The sequence below is a fragment of the Coloeus monedula genome (genome assembly GCF_965178545.1).
Source record: "Coloeus monedula genome assembly, chromosome: 5".
Taxonomy (NCBI): Eukaryota; Metazoa; Chordata; class Aves; order Passeriformes; family Corvidae; genus Coloeus; species Coloeus monedula.
Window position 1 is genome coordinate 74988893 of NC_138785.1, and position 15200 is coordinate 75004092.

At 50.5% G+C, this 15200-nt stretch overlaps 1 protein-coding gene across 1 annotated transcript in view; it reads left to right on the top strand.

The window, feature by feature from the left end:
- LOC309573539 (GDNF family receptor alpha-4) overlaps positions 1 to 14797 on the top strand; it is a gene marked incomplete at both ends in the record, with an annotated part of 63861 nt that extends 49064 nt beyond the window's left edge. Inside the window, 7 exons of the mRNA XM_082282581.1 lie at positions 392 to 670; positions 3679 to 3759; positions 7079 to 7424; positions 10494 to 10603; positions 11985 to 12119; positions 12331 to 12488; positions 14651 to 14797. Of these exons, the coding sequence (XP_082138707.1) occupies positions 392 to 670; positions 3679 to 3759; positions 7079 to 7424; positions 10494 to 10603; positions 11985 to 12119; positions 12331 to 12488; positions 14651 to 14797 (1256 nt within the window). The remainder of the gene's footprint in view (positions 1 to 391; positions 671 to 3678; positions 3760 to 7078; positions 7425 to 10493; positions 10604 to 11984; positions 12120 to 12330; positions 12489 to 14650) is intronic.
- Positions 14798 to 15200: the final 403 nt, after the last annotated feature.

The following is a 15200-nucleotide window of genomic DNA, read 5'->3' on the forward strand; positions in this document are numbered from 1 at the left end:
AAGGCAGAAATAAGGGAGAGAGGTGGGGAAGAAAGACTTTGAAAATATTTTTGTGCTTCAAGAAGGGAAAATCAATCACCAGGAACTGATCAAGTTTCTGTCACGTATAATCCTGCTACCAGGCTGGTCCTGTCATAGAACCATGGAATGGCTTTGGCTTGGAAGGGTCCTCAAAGGTCATCTGGTTCCACCCCTCTGCCATGGGCAGGGACACCTTCCACTGTGCCAGGTTGCTCAGAGCTCCATCCAACCTGGCCCTGAACACTTCCAGGAATGGGGCATCCACAACTTCCCTGGGCAACCTAGAAGAAGGAGATTGTGGGAGACACAGTCCATTTCCCACCTGGGCTTGCTCCATGACCCTGACAGCTCCTCTCCGGTTTCCTTGCAGAAGGCATGGCGGAAGCTGTCGGCTCGAGCAGGGACTGCCTGCAAGCAGGCGAGTCCTGCACCAACGACCCCGTGTGCAGCGCCAAGTTCCGGACGCTCCGGCAGTGCATCGCGGGCAATGGCGCCAACAAGCTGGGCCCCGACGCCAAGAGCCAGTGCCGGAGCACCGTGACGGCCCTGCTCTCCAGCCAGCTCTACGGCTGCAAGTGCAAGCGGGGCATGAAAAAGGAGAAGCACTGCTTGAGTGTCTACTGGAGCATCCACCACACGCTGATGGAAGGTCAGTAGAATGGATCAGAAAAATTTCTGATTGATCTTCCTAAAAGGGAATTGCTCATGGGCCTTTCTACAGAGCTCCCCAGCTCTGAAATTGCTTCAAAATACTGCTGTGTTATCCTGTTCTGTCTCAAGACATACTGATAGGACCCAAGGGAACAGCATGAAGCTGTGTTGGAGGAGGTTGAGTTGGGTATCAGGGAAAGGTTCTTCCCCCAGAGGGTGCTGGGCACTGCCCAGGCTCCCCAGGGAATGGGCACGGCCCCGAGGCTGCCAGAGCTCCAGGAGCGTTTGGATAATACTGTCAGGCACAGAGTGGGATTGTTGGGGTGTCCTGTGTAGGGCCAGGAGTTGGACTTGAGGGTCCCTGTGGGCCCCTTCCAACTCAGGAGATGCGATGATGCTGTTGATCCCCATGGTATTTGACATTTTGGGGAAAGCAGTCCTGAAAACCTAAGATGCCTCCTTCCTTTTCTTTTTAACCCAACCTCTCTTTTAGGACATATCCAATATACATTGAGATCTTTCGCTGGAGAAATACACAGCATATTTTTCATCTATGTATGTTAACCAAGACCACGAACACCATAGATTTTATAGAAACACTACATAAAGCACAGGCATTGAGGAAAAACAGCCCGAATGTCAAAAAAATCACTCTCTTAGAATGTCTCAAATGCACCAGTGTCTTTGGGTTAGTGAAGATTTGGGGCTGGTGACATCGAGTTGGAACTTAAAGTGTTCCCAGAGCCAGTATTCAGTAAGTTTGGATTTTGACGTTTTTTAAGAGTCACCATAAAATTGCACCTCAGTGGCCATAACTCTTCCTTGTCAGGCTGGTGAGTATTTTATGCACCATGAAAATTAAAATGTGGAATAAAACAGACCCTTCCAGCCATGGGCTGTGAAATAGATTAATAAAACACTGCTGGCTGAAACCTGAAAGGAAAAGTGCAGGGGTGAGACCACAGGCCAAAAGGCCAAGCAAAACAAAGAGGATGGAGACTACAGTGCACAGGCTTGCCAGGATGGAAGCTGGTTGATCAAGTTCCTGGGAAGCTTTCAGGTGCCACAGCTTGCAGGGTGCAGAGCATGGTGCTGTGAACGGACTGGGGAGATACAAGAGCTCAGCACTCTCCAGTATCTGGTCTTTCCCATAATTATGTGCCAGATTTGTTTCCATTGAAGTGAAGCCTGGGGAAGAGGTGGCAATCCAGCTTCTCCATTCAGCTCAGTGAGCGGCATCACAACTCCTTCCCAGCTGACCTTCAAGCTCAGACTTTGGAAACAGGTCACCTGTGACATGGCTCTGTAGGACACTGCTGTCGTGAGGATGTCCAGCTCTGGGACACAGAGGGTGGGTTTATGTTGGAAGGGATGTGAAAGACCATCCAGTTCCAAGCCCCTGCCATGGGCAGGGACACCTTCCACTAGAAGGAAGAGGAGAGAGAGGCTGGCAAGGAGTGCTGAGAGCAGATGGGGCCAGCTGTAGCTCTCCAGATGCAGAATAGGAGTTTGGTGCTGGATGGACTCCCTGCCCAATGGCTTGGGACTTCCACCTTGGGAATGACTGGGAGAGGGCTGTTCTTGGAGGCTGCCAACAACTCTACTCCTCCACTCTCATGTCCTGAGCCCCACACTCTTGCAAACAACTGACTTCATTTGCAATGCAGATTCACACACCAAACTTTTGATTTCCTTGCCTTAATTTCCCCAGGGGGATATATTTCATAGCAGTCACATGTTTCAGAGTCCTTACACATGTTTAATTGACCGATAAGGGAAGCCAATCCACACGGTCTGTGTAAAGCTTTGTTTCTCAATCAGACATACCCAGGAGGCTGCAAAAAGCTTCCTAGAAGCCCTCTTGCAAAAGCAATTGTGGAAGTGCGTGCTCAGGGAATTTACAAAGCACACTATTTACTCAGCTTCTCTTGAGCACACCCGAGTTTAGCCACCTTCCCATTTAGAGGCACAATAACATGATGACAACTGGATAACAATTCTCTGATAAGGTGCTTTATCATCAGGACATAAAACTGCTATGCTGGAAAATACAAATGGGCCCCTCTCCAGTCAGTAACGATGCAAGAGATTTCAATGAAGGTGTAAAGCTGCCCTGTAATGCACCTGTGGTAATTGCACAGGGCTGTGGACACTGGGAGCCATTTCTTCCTGCCCACAGCTGGAGGCCAGCATATGCCCGGAGCGTGAGGGGGGATAGCCCTTTTATTCCAGCCAGTACATCTGCTGCTGCTGTCCACATCCATCTAAATGTCTAATAAAAAAACCAACAGATACTGAGCTGTTTGCTCCCATAATATTCTATGGTATCCATCAAGATGATGGGGCATTACAGACCATTGCACAGATGAAAGGGAAGCACCAGCTGAATAAAATCAGCTTCCCAGAGACTTAAAAACTAAGGAAGTTTCTGCAGGAGCTGTGGGTCATTATCTCTATGCCAAGTAAGAAAAGTCTGTTGGCAAGGAGAAAGGGAGAGATGACAGTAAATATGGAGTGTGTTGTCACGCACATAACCCTGTGCACTGCTCTGTCTGTGTCCTAAAAAGAGCTGAGGACCTTTGACCCAGGAAGGGACTTGGGGGAAACAGCAGTAATGGTGATGGAAGCCCTGTGTATGTAGGGAGCTGGTGGTCTGAACTCTGCCCATGAGCAGGAGCCTGTGGTACAGCCTAGTGTCCTCTCTGGCAATGCCTGTGGAGTGCTGCAGGGCTTGAGCTACAGAGAGTTGCAACTCAACAGTTCCGTGACAGACTGCCTGACTCCAAAACTGAGATCTATTTTTAAAAGCCAGTTACATTCTATTCCCATCTCCAAGGATGTGCCCATACCTGTTCCCATGACTCTGTCCATTTGCTTGTGGCCTTTACAGCACAGTCCACTTGGACCCACCAAACAATCCTTCGCTGCAGATGTGGAACCTTGTGCATCTCAGCCATCCCTCAGGAGCCTCATCTGCCTTCTCACCAATTTCTCTCTTCTCCCCAGGCATGAATGTTCTGGAGAGTTCCCCTTATGAGCCGTTCATCAGGGGCTTTGATTACGTCCGGCTGGCATCCATCACTGCAGGTAGGTGCGTGGGACGATGCTCTTACACCTCCGGGTGTAGGGAGGGAGGGAGCTGGCTCTGGGGTCAAGCACTACAGACAGGGAAATCCTTTTTGCTCCCTTGTGAGCACTGCATGGATCAGGTCTGTCAATTGTTTTTCCAAGGAGTTGCCTCTGATTCCTCTGCTAAACTGTTACATGCTCTGGGAAAAGCCACTTGTGATTTTTGTCTTTTGGGTGTTTGATGTCAGTGTTACCATGAAGGACTGGGACTTAAAGATGTGGTACAAAGACCCCTTCCAATGACCCATCCCAGGCAGACTCATTCTCCATAGCAGGTGGATGATCTGTTCCATGCAAACACCTCATCAAACAGGAGCTGCTTGGGTGTTGTTAGGTTTGAGAAGGTGCTTCCACATCAGTCACAGGAGCCAACTCCACAGGAAAAAAGGTCAATAACTCAACCTATGTGTTGATGCCAGCCACAGCCTTTATCCACCTGCCCTGAGGGCGACCTCAGGACCCAGAGCCATGTTCTGCTCCACATCATAATCCTGTTTACAGCTGAGCAGAGCTGCCTGACACCTTTTAACTCCTCAAGGGCTCAGCAGTTCAAGGGTCAGTGTGGCCGCCAGTACCCCGTCCATCACCAGTGGCACGGCTGCTGCTGCAGCCAGCCTATGCACCACAGCCTGGGGAAGCTTTACCAATCTGCCTGTCTGGGAGCAGGTAATGTGCTTCTCCTGTGTCTCTGGCAGATGTGCCCAAACAGCTTTTCCAAATGTGCGCCTTGCTCTGGGGTCACAGCCACAGCTGGAGTGCACCCAAGCAAGGAAGGAGCAGCATGTCCCTGCAGCTGGTGAATGTGCAGTCCCCACCATGGCCAGGCACTTGTTGGGTGAGAATGTCCAGGAGCAAATTAACCCACCAGCCCTGGACAACTGGAGCAGAGGGGAGGGGAGGTGCTCCCTGACCTCACTCTTACTGGCTCCACCTGGCGCATCAGCACGTGGACAGGGAATTTTGTTTGCTGGGTCATGGTTTTCTTTACTGGAGTTTTTCCCCTTCTTTCTGCTGAGTCCTAGAAAGCTTCAGAGCGTGGGGAAATCTAGGGATGGGGATTTTTGTGCATGGTTAGCACACTCTCAGGTTTTAAAGCAAGTTGAAATGGTTGTGCAGCAAAGCGAATGGGCTGAGATCAGAAGGGATTCTTCAGAGGACTTGGCATCCACTTAGGGACACAAAATTTCATAACCTTTTTGTCTCTGTTTATACTAATCAAAATCTTCTATAACATAACTTACAACCTGCTGCCTTCTGCCTGCCCAGTGTCCAGGGTCATATGGTCAACACTGACAAAGGACCCTCTTTCAAATCTACCAAAAAGAAATCCCAAGAACTTGTTGAAACCTCAGACACCTCTGTGACCATAGGCCAAGTGAAAGCAACAGGTACATTAAACCAAATTTTACAAAAACAATATGTGGCCACTATCAAAACTGTACAAATGGATCCCTCCACTCTGATTGTAGCAGTGATTTAAAAAGCACATCCGCTGGTGTTGCGTGGGAAGAGGAGAAAATCCAGCATGTTCCCTGTGATTTATTGGCTGAATGGGTAATGAAACCCTTCCAAGTAACTGTTTCCTATATGTTAGCTGGCAGCTCCCCAGCATAAACCAATGCTCTGACAATATTCATCTCTGGGCACTTCTAAAAGGAAGTATTTAGTGATGGGGATGCACCAAGCAAAACTTTCACCCATCATAAAATAACTGAAAAACTTGAAATTTGACTTCCAGCTCACTGTAAGCAGCGGGGGCAACAGGAGGGGAAAAATAAATGCTGGAAGAAGGAGCATCTGATAAAGTCAGGGATATAAAGGAGGGCAGCCAGCTCTGAAGTGCTCAGGGAGACTGTCAGTGTTTAATACTTGTCAGCAGTGACTGGCTGGTTTTAACTCCCAGTCAAAGATAGGGCTTGACTCTGCATTGGGAATTTATCATTCTGGGGTTTTTTTCCTCAGTGGAAAAAACTTTCTCTGCTGGGGAGAAAGTCCTTCTGGTGTGCTGCAGGTCATGATTTTAATTCAGAGAGGTGAAAACCAGCTTCAAATTCATTTTCTCTCTCAAGTTTGAAGGACCCTTGTCTTATGTGTTTGATCAGACACAGTCTGATGTTTCCACTGACGCCTGCCAGGGACTCTGTAGCATTTTTCCCCTCTATAAAACAGACCCCCATCCACCTTTGAAGGAGCCCTACAACCAGTGTTAGACAAATACCTTTCCCTCTTCTTTTCCCCCTATTTACAGACAAAGTTCTTGGCATATAAACTCCTGAGTTCCTTCCTTTCCCACTGAAGATGCTGTTTTTCTCATCCATCACTACAGTTTTTGCTTCATTTTCCTGACCTTTCCCCTTGCTGCAGGTTTCCTCCACCTTCCCTGCATCCCACAGCACACCTCTGCTCTCCCACCCAGACTGAGACGTTCTTTCTCCTCCTGTTTAGGAGGGTGGAAATGCAGAGTGATTTTGCTGAAGTCAGTGAAGGGTGACCCTGCAAAGGGTGTGGGGAGAGACCCACGTGTGCTCACATGCGGGCAGCATCAGGTGCCAGGGGCTGGATGGTACCTTTGACCCCACCCTGTGAAGGCACTGTCACTACTTAGGACATGGGGATACTGGGTCGGACTGGTCTGGATGGGGCACATTGCTACCCAGACAGGTCTCTCTCAGCTGGGCAGATCCTGGGGTAAACAAACAGAGCTGCTGCCAAGGCCAGACATGACCCTCCAGAGGCCTAAAGAAACTCACTGCCTGCCACAGGGAGTCTGAGGTGCCAGGAATTAGTGCAGGCCATGCATGTATCAGAGACCCAGCTTTGCCACTGACTCAGTCTTTGATCTTGAGCAACTTGTGGAAACAGAAGGTTCACTAATGGAGATCCCAGCGCTCGAGTGGATCCACTCATAGCCATAGGTAGATGCACTTTCTAATGTCTGCTGTCTTCGAGGCCTCAGGCGGGTTAATTTGCATTAGTAAAGTGTTACCAGGTGCCCAGATTAAAGCAAAATTCATTTTGTTAAATATACAAACTTGGCAAAGTGATCTCTGAGGCGTGAAGTCTGGTATGTGACTGTGGCACTTGGGAAAACATGAGTATGGAAAGGGGATTTGGTCCTACCAGGACGCAGAGAGCAAACCTACACCTCACCCTGGCCGCTGCCTTCCTGGAGCAGGTGTGGTCTCACCGAGGTGGCCATGGATGGGAGCAGGGTGGGGATGAAGGTCTCAGGGCTGGTGCTGCTGTCAGCGCAAAACCACCTCACCGTGTCCCACAGGCTCTGAGAACGAGGTGACGCAGGTGAACCGGTGTCTGGACGCCGCCAAAGCCTGCAACGTGGATGAGATGTGCCAGCGGCTGCGGACGGAGTACGTCTCCTTCTGCATCCGGCGCCTGGCCCGGGCCGACACCTGCAACCGCTCCAAGTGCCACAAGGCTCTGCGCAAGTTCTTCGACCGCGTGCCCCCGGAGTACACCCACGAGCTGCTCTTCTGCCCCTGCGACGACACGGCCTGTGCCGAGCGGCGGCGGCAGACCATCGTCCCTGCCTGCTCCTACGAGGCCAAGGACAAGCCCAACTGCCTGGCGCCTCTGGATTCCTGCCGGGAAAACTACGTCTGCAGGTAATGTTCACCTGCAGGGTCCTCCCAGGGTGCACCATCCCACCACAACGCGCTGACGGGTCAGTGCCTGAGTGGCCCCTTCCCATGAGCATGTCCTTGTGTCCTACAGAACATGTTAATGGGCAGAAGATGCGAGTTGATCATGCTGATCATGCTGATCATCCATTTTCTATGGATTTTTTGGCTTTGGTCCTACAGAAAGACCTGCTATGGAAACAGTTCCAGGAAGGTGCACACTAAGCAGGAATATGGGGGAGGGGTCCTTACAGCTACTTTCACCAATCCATCTGCCTCACTGTCTCTCTTCCCTAGCCCACAGCATCCTCAAGGAGCACCCAAGGTATCCTGACAGCCACAGACACTTGTGAAGGCCTTAAAACCATGTTTGTTTGTTTGCTTATTTAATTAGAAAAATTAATCTATTTATGTATAAAACACACCCTTCTGCTGCAAGGCTGAGTGTTGGAGAGACCTTATAGCACCTTCCTGTACCTAAAAGGAGCCTACAAGAGAGCAGGAGAGGGACTTTGGACAACAAAGAGCAAGAAGTGACAGGACAAGGGTGAATGGCTTGAAACTGGAGGGTAGGTTTAGATGGGATATTGGGAATTCGTGGCTGTGAGGGTGGGCAGGCCCTGGCACAGGGTGCCCAGAGAAGCTGTGGCTGCCCCTGGAGTCCTGGAAGTGTCCAAGGCCAGGCTGGACAGCACTTGGAGCACTCTGGTCTAGTGTAAGGTGTCCCTGCCTGTGGCAGAGGGTGGAACAAGAGGATTTTTAGGTCTCTCCCAACCCAAATCATTCTGTGGTTTGGTGATTCTATGTTTTGGTGATTGCAACAGGAGTCTCAGAGTCCCAGTGTCATTCCAGATCCATCGCACAGGCTGTGGCCAGCCTGGTTTGCTCCTCTGTTTCCATCCAGCCCCAGTCACACACACACAGACTCATTCCATGTGCACACTCACAGCAGTACCCCTTCAGTGCTTTTCCTTCATCTGTACTATTTTCACCCCCCCTGTTTCTCAAAAAGTCTTTGATATTCCAGAAGGTTAATCCACACACAGCTCTCGGGAGCAGAGCCCACCTGGCAGTGAGAGATGTTAATAACAGCACCATGGGGGCCCCAGCTCAGTGCCCTGAATGCAGCTGCCCCATGAGCAGACACCTGGGGAAGAGCACAAGAACAAGTGTAGGACGCACCTCCCTGTGTTGTCCCAGTCTCTAATTGTTGCGGGGTTTGGGACTTCCTGAGCTAAACTTCCAGCAGCCATCCCCTACCAGCACATCATCTTTTAATCACAATAAAAATATTATGTGTTTTCACAAAGGAAGGTGAGAGCAGCAGCATCCTCTTGGAGGCACAGAAGTACAAATACCCTTAGCACTCTGCACCCCAGAAACATGGAGGCAAGAGAACTACTGAACTATGCAGAAGTAGACTCTGAAAGATGCAAAGCCCCTGGGCTGACCAGGCCCTGCTCAGATGTTGTCCCCTGGCTACCCAGGGAATCCAAAATGGATGGGTACTGCCCTCTCTCTGACATGACAAGAGGGCCCAGTGGGGAGGAAGAGGTTCAAAGGGGAGAGTGTTGCTCCCCAGGAGACTGGAAACTATTTCCTGCAAGCAGCACAGCTGTTAATTATCTGGTCCCTTGGCCTCTGAATATATAATATAAAATATCCTCTAGAGACACAGAGGGAGCAAGAGGTTGACGTTTGACCTGGTCAAAGCCAGCAGTGTGGAATCCACAAGGAGAGCTGGGAATAAATTATAAAGAAATGGAGTGAAACGCTCCCAGTCTCACCCTGTCTGCCCTGCAGCTCCTGCACAGCTCGAACCCTTTGAACTTCCCAGCTCAGAGGGGTGGGTTCTACTAATATGGATTATGTAAAATCTGTAGTCAGTATCTCCCTTCTCTAAATCTCTAAACAATGCTCCAAGCTTTGGGAAAGAAGATTTTGCCTGTCCCTGTTAGAGGAGAAAAGGGTTGGTATGGGGCAAATATGGGAACAAGATGAGAAAAAAAAGAAGACTAGGGTGTAGGGCAGAAGTGGGCTGGAAAGTGCAAATTGGAATGCTGACACTGACCAGGAGCAAGAGCAACGTGTCTGGAAGAGAGATGATGTCTGGGAGGAGCAACATGCTCCATTTTTCTGAGATTGCCCAGGCAGGGTAAACATTTGAGGTTTCAGTTCACAGGTCCTACAGTGCAGGTTGTCACAGAAAGAGCCCTCCCTTCAAGTGTTGTCAGTGCTGGTGCTTGCATGAGTTTCCTAAGCAGCTCAAATGCCGTGTAAAATCCCTTCCTGCCTGGCCACAGAATGAACGTTGAGATGGATTTGGATCTCCAGCTGTTACTATGTCCTGCCTGAAAGCCCTGTGTTGATGTCTCAGATATCCTACAATCTCCAAACACCACCATGTGCCAAGAGCTGACTCATGCCTAAAGAGTTACGTGGCAAATAACTGGTTGGCAGAATGATTTGCCTGCTCCACAGGCTCCACAGAGTCCTTCTCCTGAGAATGGGCATCTGCAGCAGAAGCTGTGGTGGTGGGTAGAACATTTCATATCTGAACCTTTGGATATTTCCCTTGATCTGAGATGATCTCAGCTATATTTAGAGTCTTTAGAGAGAGAAACTGGACCAGAGCAATTCTCTGTTTCATCAAATCAGACTAAAAAGGAAGGTTGGGGTCTTTAGGCAGAGCTGTTATGCAAAAGATAGAAAATGGCAACACGGACTGATTTCCTTCCTGGTAAGAGCTCTTCTCTCACAAACCAACCTCACACAACAGAAAACAAACATTTCTTCCAAGACTGGACCTTTCTTGCAGTCCTGAAGGAAGCCTGTAAAACATTAACTGCAGAACCTGTTCAGAACCTCCTCCTGGGTTTGCTGGGGTGTGCAGGGGATTGTAAAAGGACGTTTGTTCAAACTGTTTGAACAACACCTACAGCAGCATTTTGCAAACGTGTTCCCTTCTGTGAACACCACAGGTGTGCTGTTACATCCCCTTTGGCCCCAGTTACCTGTGGTAATATGTCCCATTTTGTGCTCTGGCTCCATCAGGTCGCGCTACGCAGAATTCCAGTTCAACTGCCAGCCGTCCCCGCAGGCTGCGAGCGGCTGCCGCAGGGACAGCTACGCTGCTTGTCTGCTGGCCTACACCGGCATCATCGGTAAGAGCCTGCCTCCTTGCCATGGGCTCCTTCCCCGTTTGCATGGGAAATGTCTCCTCTGGGTGGGAAAGGTCACCTCTCACTATGAGGATAGTAGGTGGAGAGCTGAGATCTCAGGGGCATCGTAGAGTCATGGAATGGTTTGGTTTGGAAGGGACCTGTAAAGCCCATCTCATCCAACCCCCTGCCATGGGCAGGGACACCTTTCACAAGACCAGGTTGCCAGGTTGCTCCAAGCCATATCCAAGCTGGCGCTGGTCTTTCTCCCTTCAGTGATGTGACTAAGCCGTGAGTGTGGGGTAACTTTAGGATGCCTGCAGTGGAGGGAGAAAAACCATGGACTGCTGCAAGATTCGAGCTTCTCCCTCTGGTGGAATTAGATGGGCTGTCCCAGGGTGTCTGCTCTGCCAGGGATTCCCTGATGCCATCACCAGTGATGCCACTGGAAATCACCGTCCACTGCCATTTTTCTGACTTCGAAGGGTGTCACATTTGGGTTTCAGATGCTGCAGAGCCCAGCTGGCAGCAGTTGGCACAGGCACAGACAAGAGTCCAAAGGGAAGTGCCAATGGCCTTTGGATCAGGTCTGTCCTGATGGATGAGATAGACTGACATTTTTGGGCCAACATTTCATTCTGTTTTAATCTTTAATTCTGGAGATTGAGATTGGCTTTTTCAATGACGGCGTGAAAGCCTTTACGCACATTCACATACAGTTTTTGAATGCTCAGCCTGGAGAGAATAAAAGGCTTCAAGAAGAACTTAGAGCTCCTTCCAGGGCCTAAAATGGCTCCAAGAGAGTTGGAGAGGGACTTGGGACAAGGACCTGGAGGGACAGGACACAGGGAATGGCTTCCCACTGCCAGAGGGCAGGGATGGATGGGATATTGTGAAGGAATTGCTGGCTGTGGGAGTGCTGAGGCCCTGGCACAGAGCAGCTGTGTCTTCCCCATCCCTGGTAGTGTCCAAGGCCAGGTTGGACAGGGCTTGGAGCAGCCTGGGATAGTGGAAGGTGTCCTTGCTCATAGCAGGGGGTGGGACTGGATGGACTTTAAGGTCCCTTCCAACCCAAACCATTCCAGGATTCTCTGAATGTTATTAGGGAACCTGAATTCCCAGAAACTGCCCATTCCTTGGACTGATAGCACTTCATAATTGACTGAAGGCTTTGGTGGTGCTGGTATGACCAAAAGGGTTGTGACTGCTCCTCTTCTCTCTGGGAGCAAACCAGACCCATGACATCAGCACTGGAAGGGTTTTGCTGCTGTCATGGAGGGGCTCGGCTGAGGCAGAGTATCCCAGGAGAGCAGCACAAAGGGATGTCACCAACCCTTCCCAAAGTTCCAGCCCTGCGGTAACGCTTGTCCGTCGGTCCCGGCAGGCAGCCCCATCACCCCCAACTACATCGACAACTCAACGTCCAGCATAGCTCCCTGGTGCACCTGCAACGCCAGCGGGAACCGGCAGGAAGAGTGTGAGAGCTTCCTGCACCTCTTCACCAACAACATGTGTCTCCGTAAGTGTCTGTAGGCACTGCTGCATGCTGGTGAGGCTTCTTGTGGATGGGGGCATGGAGATGCCATGGTCCTCTAGGGTCTGTCGGTGTCCAGCTCCGTGTTACCGAAGAGCCTCAGGCATCCATTTGGGTGATGCAGAGAAAGAGGCTGGGAAGGGGATGCTTCCCCCTGCCCTGACAATCCTTTTCTCCCTCTCTTTCCCACACAAAGAAAACGCCATTCAGGCCTTTGGCAACGGGACTCACCTGAACACAGCTGTGGCCCCGTCCATCCCCCCCACCACACAGATGTACAAGCAGGAGCGAAATGCCAACAGAGCTGTGGCAACCCTCAGAGAGAACAACTTTGAGCACCTCCAGCCCACCAAGGTAGGAGAGGGCGGGCCTGGCCCGGAGAGATGATTGGCCATGTCTGTGTCTCCTGCAGCCTCCTTACCTCAGCTCCTTCTTCCACCTGTGTCATTTCAGTCACATGCAGACAGCCAACCAACCCTCCCCCTCCTGGAGGCCTGATCTACCCTTGCCCTGCCTTGCCCTTCCCTTCCCTTCCCTTCCCTTCCCTTCCCTTCCCTTCCCTTCCCTTCCCTTCCCTTCCCTTCCCTTCCCATTATTGAGAGCTATGGTTCATTTAGAAGTACTGGGAAATCCATGGGGTTTTCAGCCAGGACCAGTGGCTTGGCTCCTCACCCTCCTTCAGAGCATCACTTCAGCTTCAGACAAGCATTTTGGCTTCCCAGGCCATGAGTTCCTCCCTTGTTGGAGGAGGATTCTAGAGGTCATAATGCAGCGGTTTAACTAAGGTTTGCGAAGCTTTGGAAAATTTGAAAGGAAAGATTCTGTTCATCAGCAAATTATTACTATAAAAATAATATTAAATTGAAATTATTTTCAAACAAATAACAGGTTCATTTACTGATGATGGCTGTGAAAGGCATTAAATATTTTATTTTTAAATAAAACAAAATGACCTTGACTTGCCACCCACCAGACTAATTTTCAGATTCAATTATTTTACTATTGAATAATTAACAGTGACCCTCATTTGCGGAACATTCAGGTTACAGAAGCTGTCAGTTTTAACTAGACTCCAAGGACTGAACGTGGGCTTTGCACGGGGCTGGCTGATACCTTCAGAGAGCTTCCAAATGCAGGTTATTTTAAGGCTTATCACTGTTTCTTTTGCTGGGAAAATACCGGATTCACCTCTCCCCACCCTGTTTTCACAGAGCAGCAGGTTGGGAGGTGGAGAAAAGTGGCCTCAGGTTCCCTCACTGCTCTCCAGGGCACTGGTGGCACTGCTGCAGAGCACAGGGATACCTTCACCAGGCCGTAAGCTTGGGACCCAAGAAATCTGGAGGATTTGCCTCAAGTCTCTGCTCCCCAGACCTTAGAGAAATCCAAGCAGTGGCCTCAGGTCCAGATCTAGCATGGAGAACTTCGTCCCAGAAGTGATGGAGAAGCTGTGAACCATCTGTGGCCAGGACAGTATTCCCAACAGCAAGTGGGAAGCTGGAAAAAGCAGCTGCAGTAAGGGATGGCCCTACTGCATCTCCAACCTCCTCATGGCAGCAGCACATCCCTCCACTGAGGTGTGAGTGCTGCTGGAGCATGATCCCTGCTGACACTGCAAGAGAAACCAGAGATTTGGGTCTTGACTTTGGACTTAACTTCACATCCAGATCCCATTCACCTCTGGATGTGAGGGAGAAAGCTGTTGAAATGTCTCCCAGCACCATGGAGGTATATTCAACACCCAGGGAAATCTCCACCTTTAAGGCCACCAGGTTAAGCCACTGGCCAGCAGTGGCTCCATAAGATACCTGGATCGCACTGACCTGAGTGGGCATCCAGGCACCCACCTCACTCAGTGGTGTCACTGACACTCACCTCAACCAGTGTCCAAACAAATTCTGTGCCCACAAATGGCTCTGCTGTGACACCACCTTCACCAACATCTCCTGAAGAGCTGCGCTGACCTCCAGGCCAGAGTCTGGGTGCTGAAATCAGCCCTGGCCCCTCTGCACATGCACACACTTGGGGCTGCACAGCCCCTGAGCCCCAAATCCTCCGAGGCACCAAGGAGGGCCACCAATTTGATTGGAGATAGAGCCCCTCTCCTATGAGTGAAAACAGAGAATTGGGATTGTTCAGCCTGGAGAAGCTTCAGGGTGACCTAATTGTGGCCTTCCAGTGCCTAAAGGGGCTCCAAGAGAGCTGGAGAGGGACTTTGGATAAGGGCCTGGAATGACAGGACACAGGGAATGGCTTCCCAGTGCCAGAGGACAGGTCTAGATGGGATATTGGGAAGGAATTCCTGGCTGTGAGGGTGATGAGGCCCTGGCACAGGGTGCCCAGAGAAGCTGTGGCTGCCCTGGGAAGCTGTTCCAGGCCAGGTTGGATGGGGCTTGGAGCAACCTGCTCTGTGGAAGGTTGGAATTGGATGGTCTTTATGGTCTCTTCTAACCTAAACCATTGCATGACTCCGTGATCAGCTACACCTCTCACCCCACGCTGTCTTCTTTCTCTTTCAGGTGGCTGGAGAGGAGAGGCTCCTGCGTGGCTCCACTCGTTTGTCCTCAGGGACCTCCAGCCCAGCAGCCGCTTCCTGCTGGGCAGCCTCTCTGCTGCAGATGTGGCTTCTCATCGCTCCTGCTGTGCTGAGCCTCCCTGTGATGTGAGGCAGGGCAGGCACACACCAGGCAGAGACTCAATTTGTGTTGGTTTCTTTACTGAACAACCAGGCCAGTAACTTTTTCAGGAGGAGGGCAGGGAGAAGGGAGGGGAAGGGAAGGTGAGGTGAGTGTTTGGGCATCCCTTCCTCTTCCTCATCTGTCTGCCAGTTCATTTGATTTTATATGATCAGCATTGTTGACAGCCGGCTCATTCTTGGTCCTGGCCACCTTTCCACACCACAGCTTGGTTGTTGTTTCTCCAGCTCTCTAGGATAGAGTTGGAGGCATGGACAATTCCCTTGGAAAAGAGGAAGGAGAGAGTTGATCCAAGAAATGAGAGCTGCAAAGGAGATGCTTTTTCCTGCCCCAGCCAAGAGGGGAAAGACTTTTGATGGATGGATGAATGGAT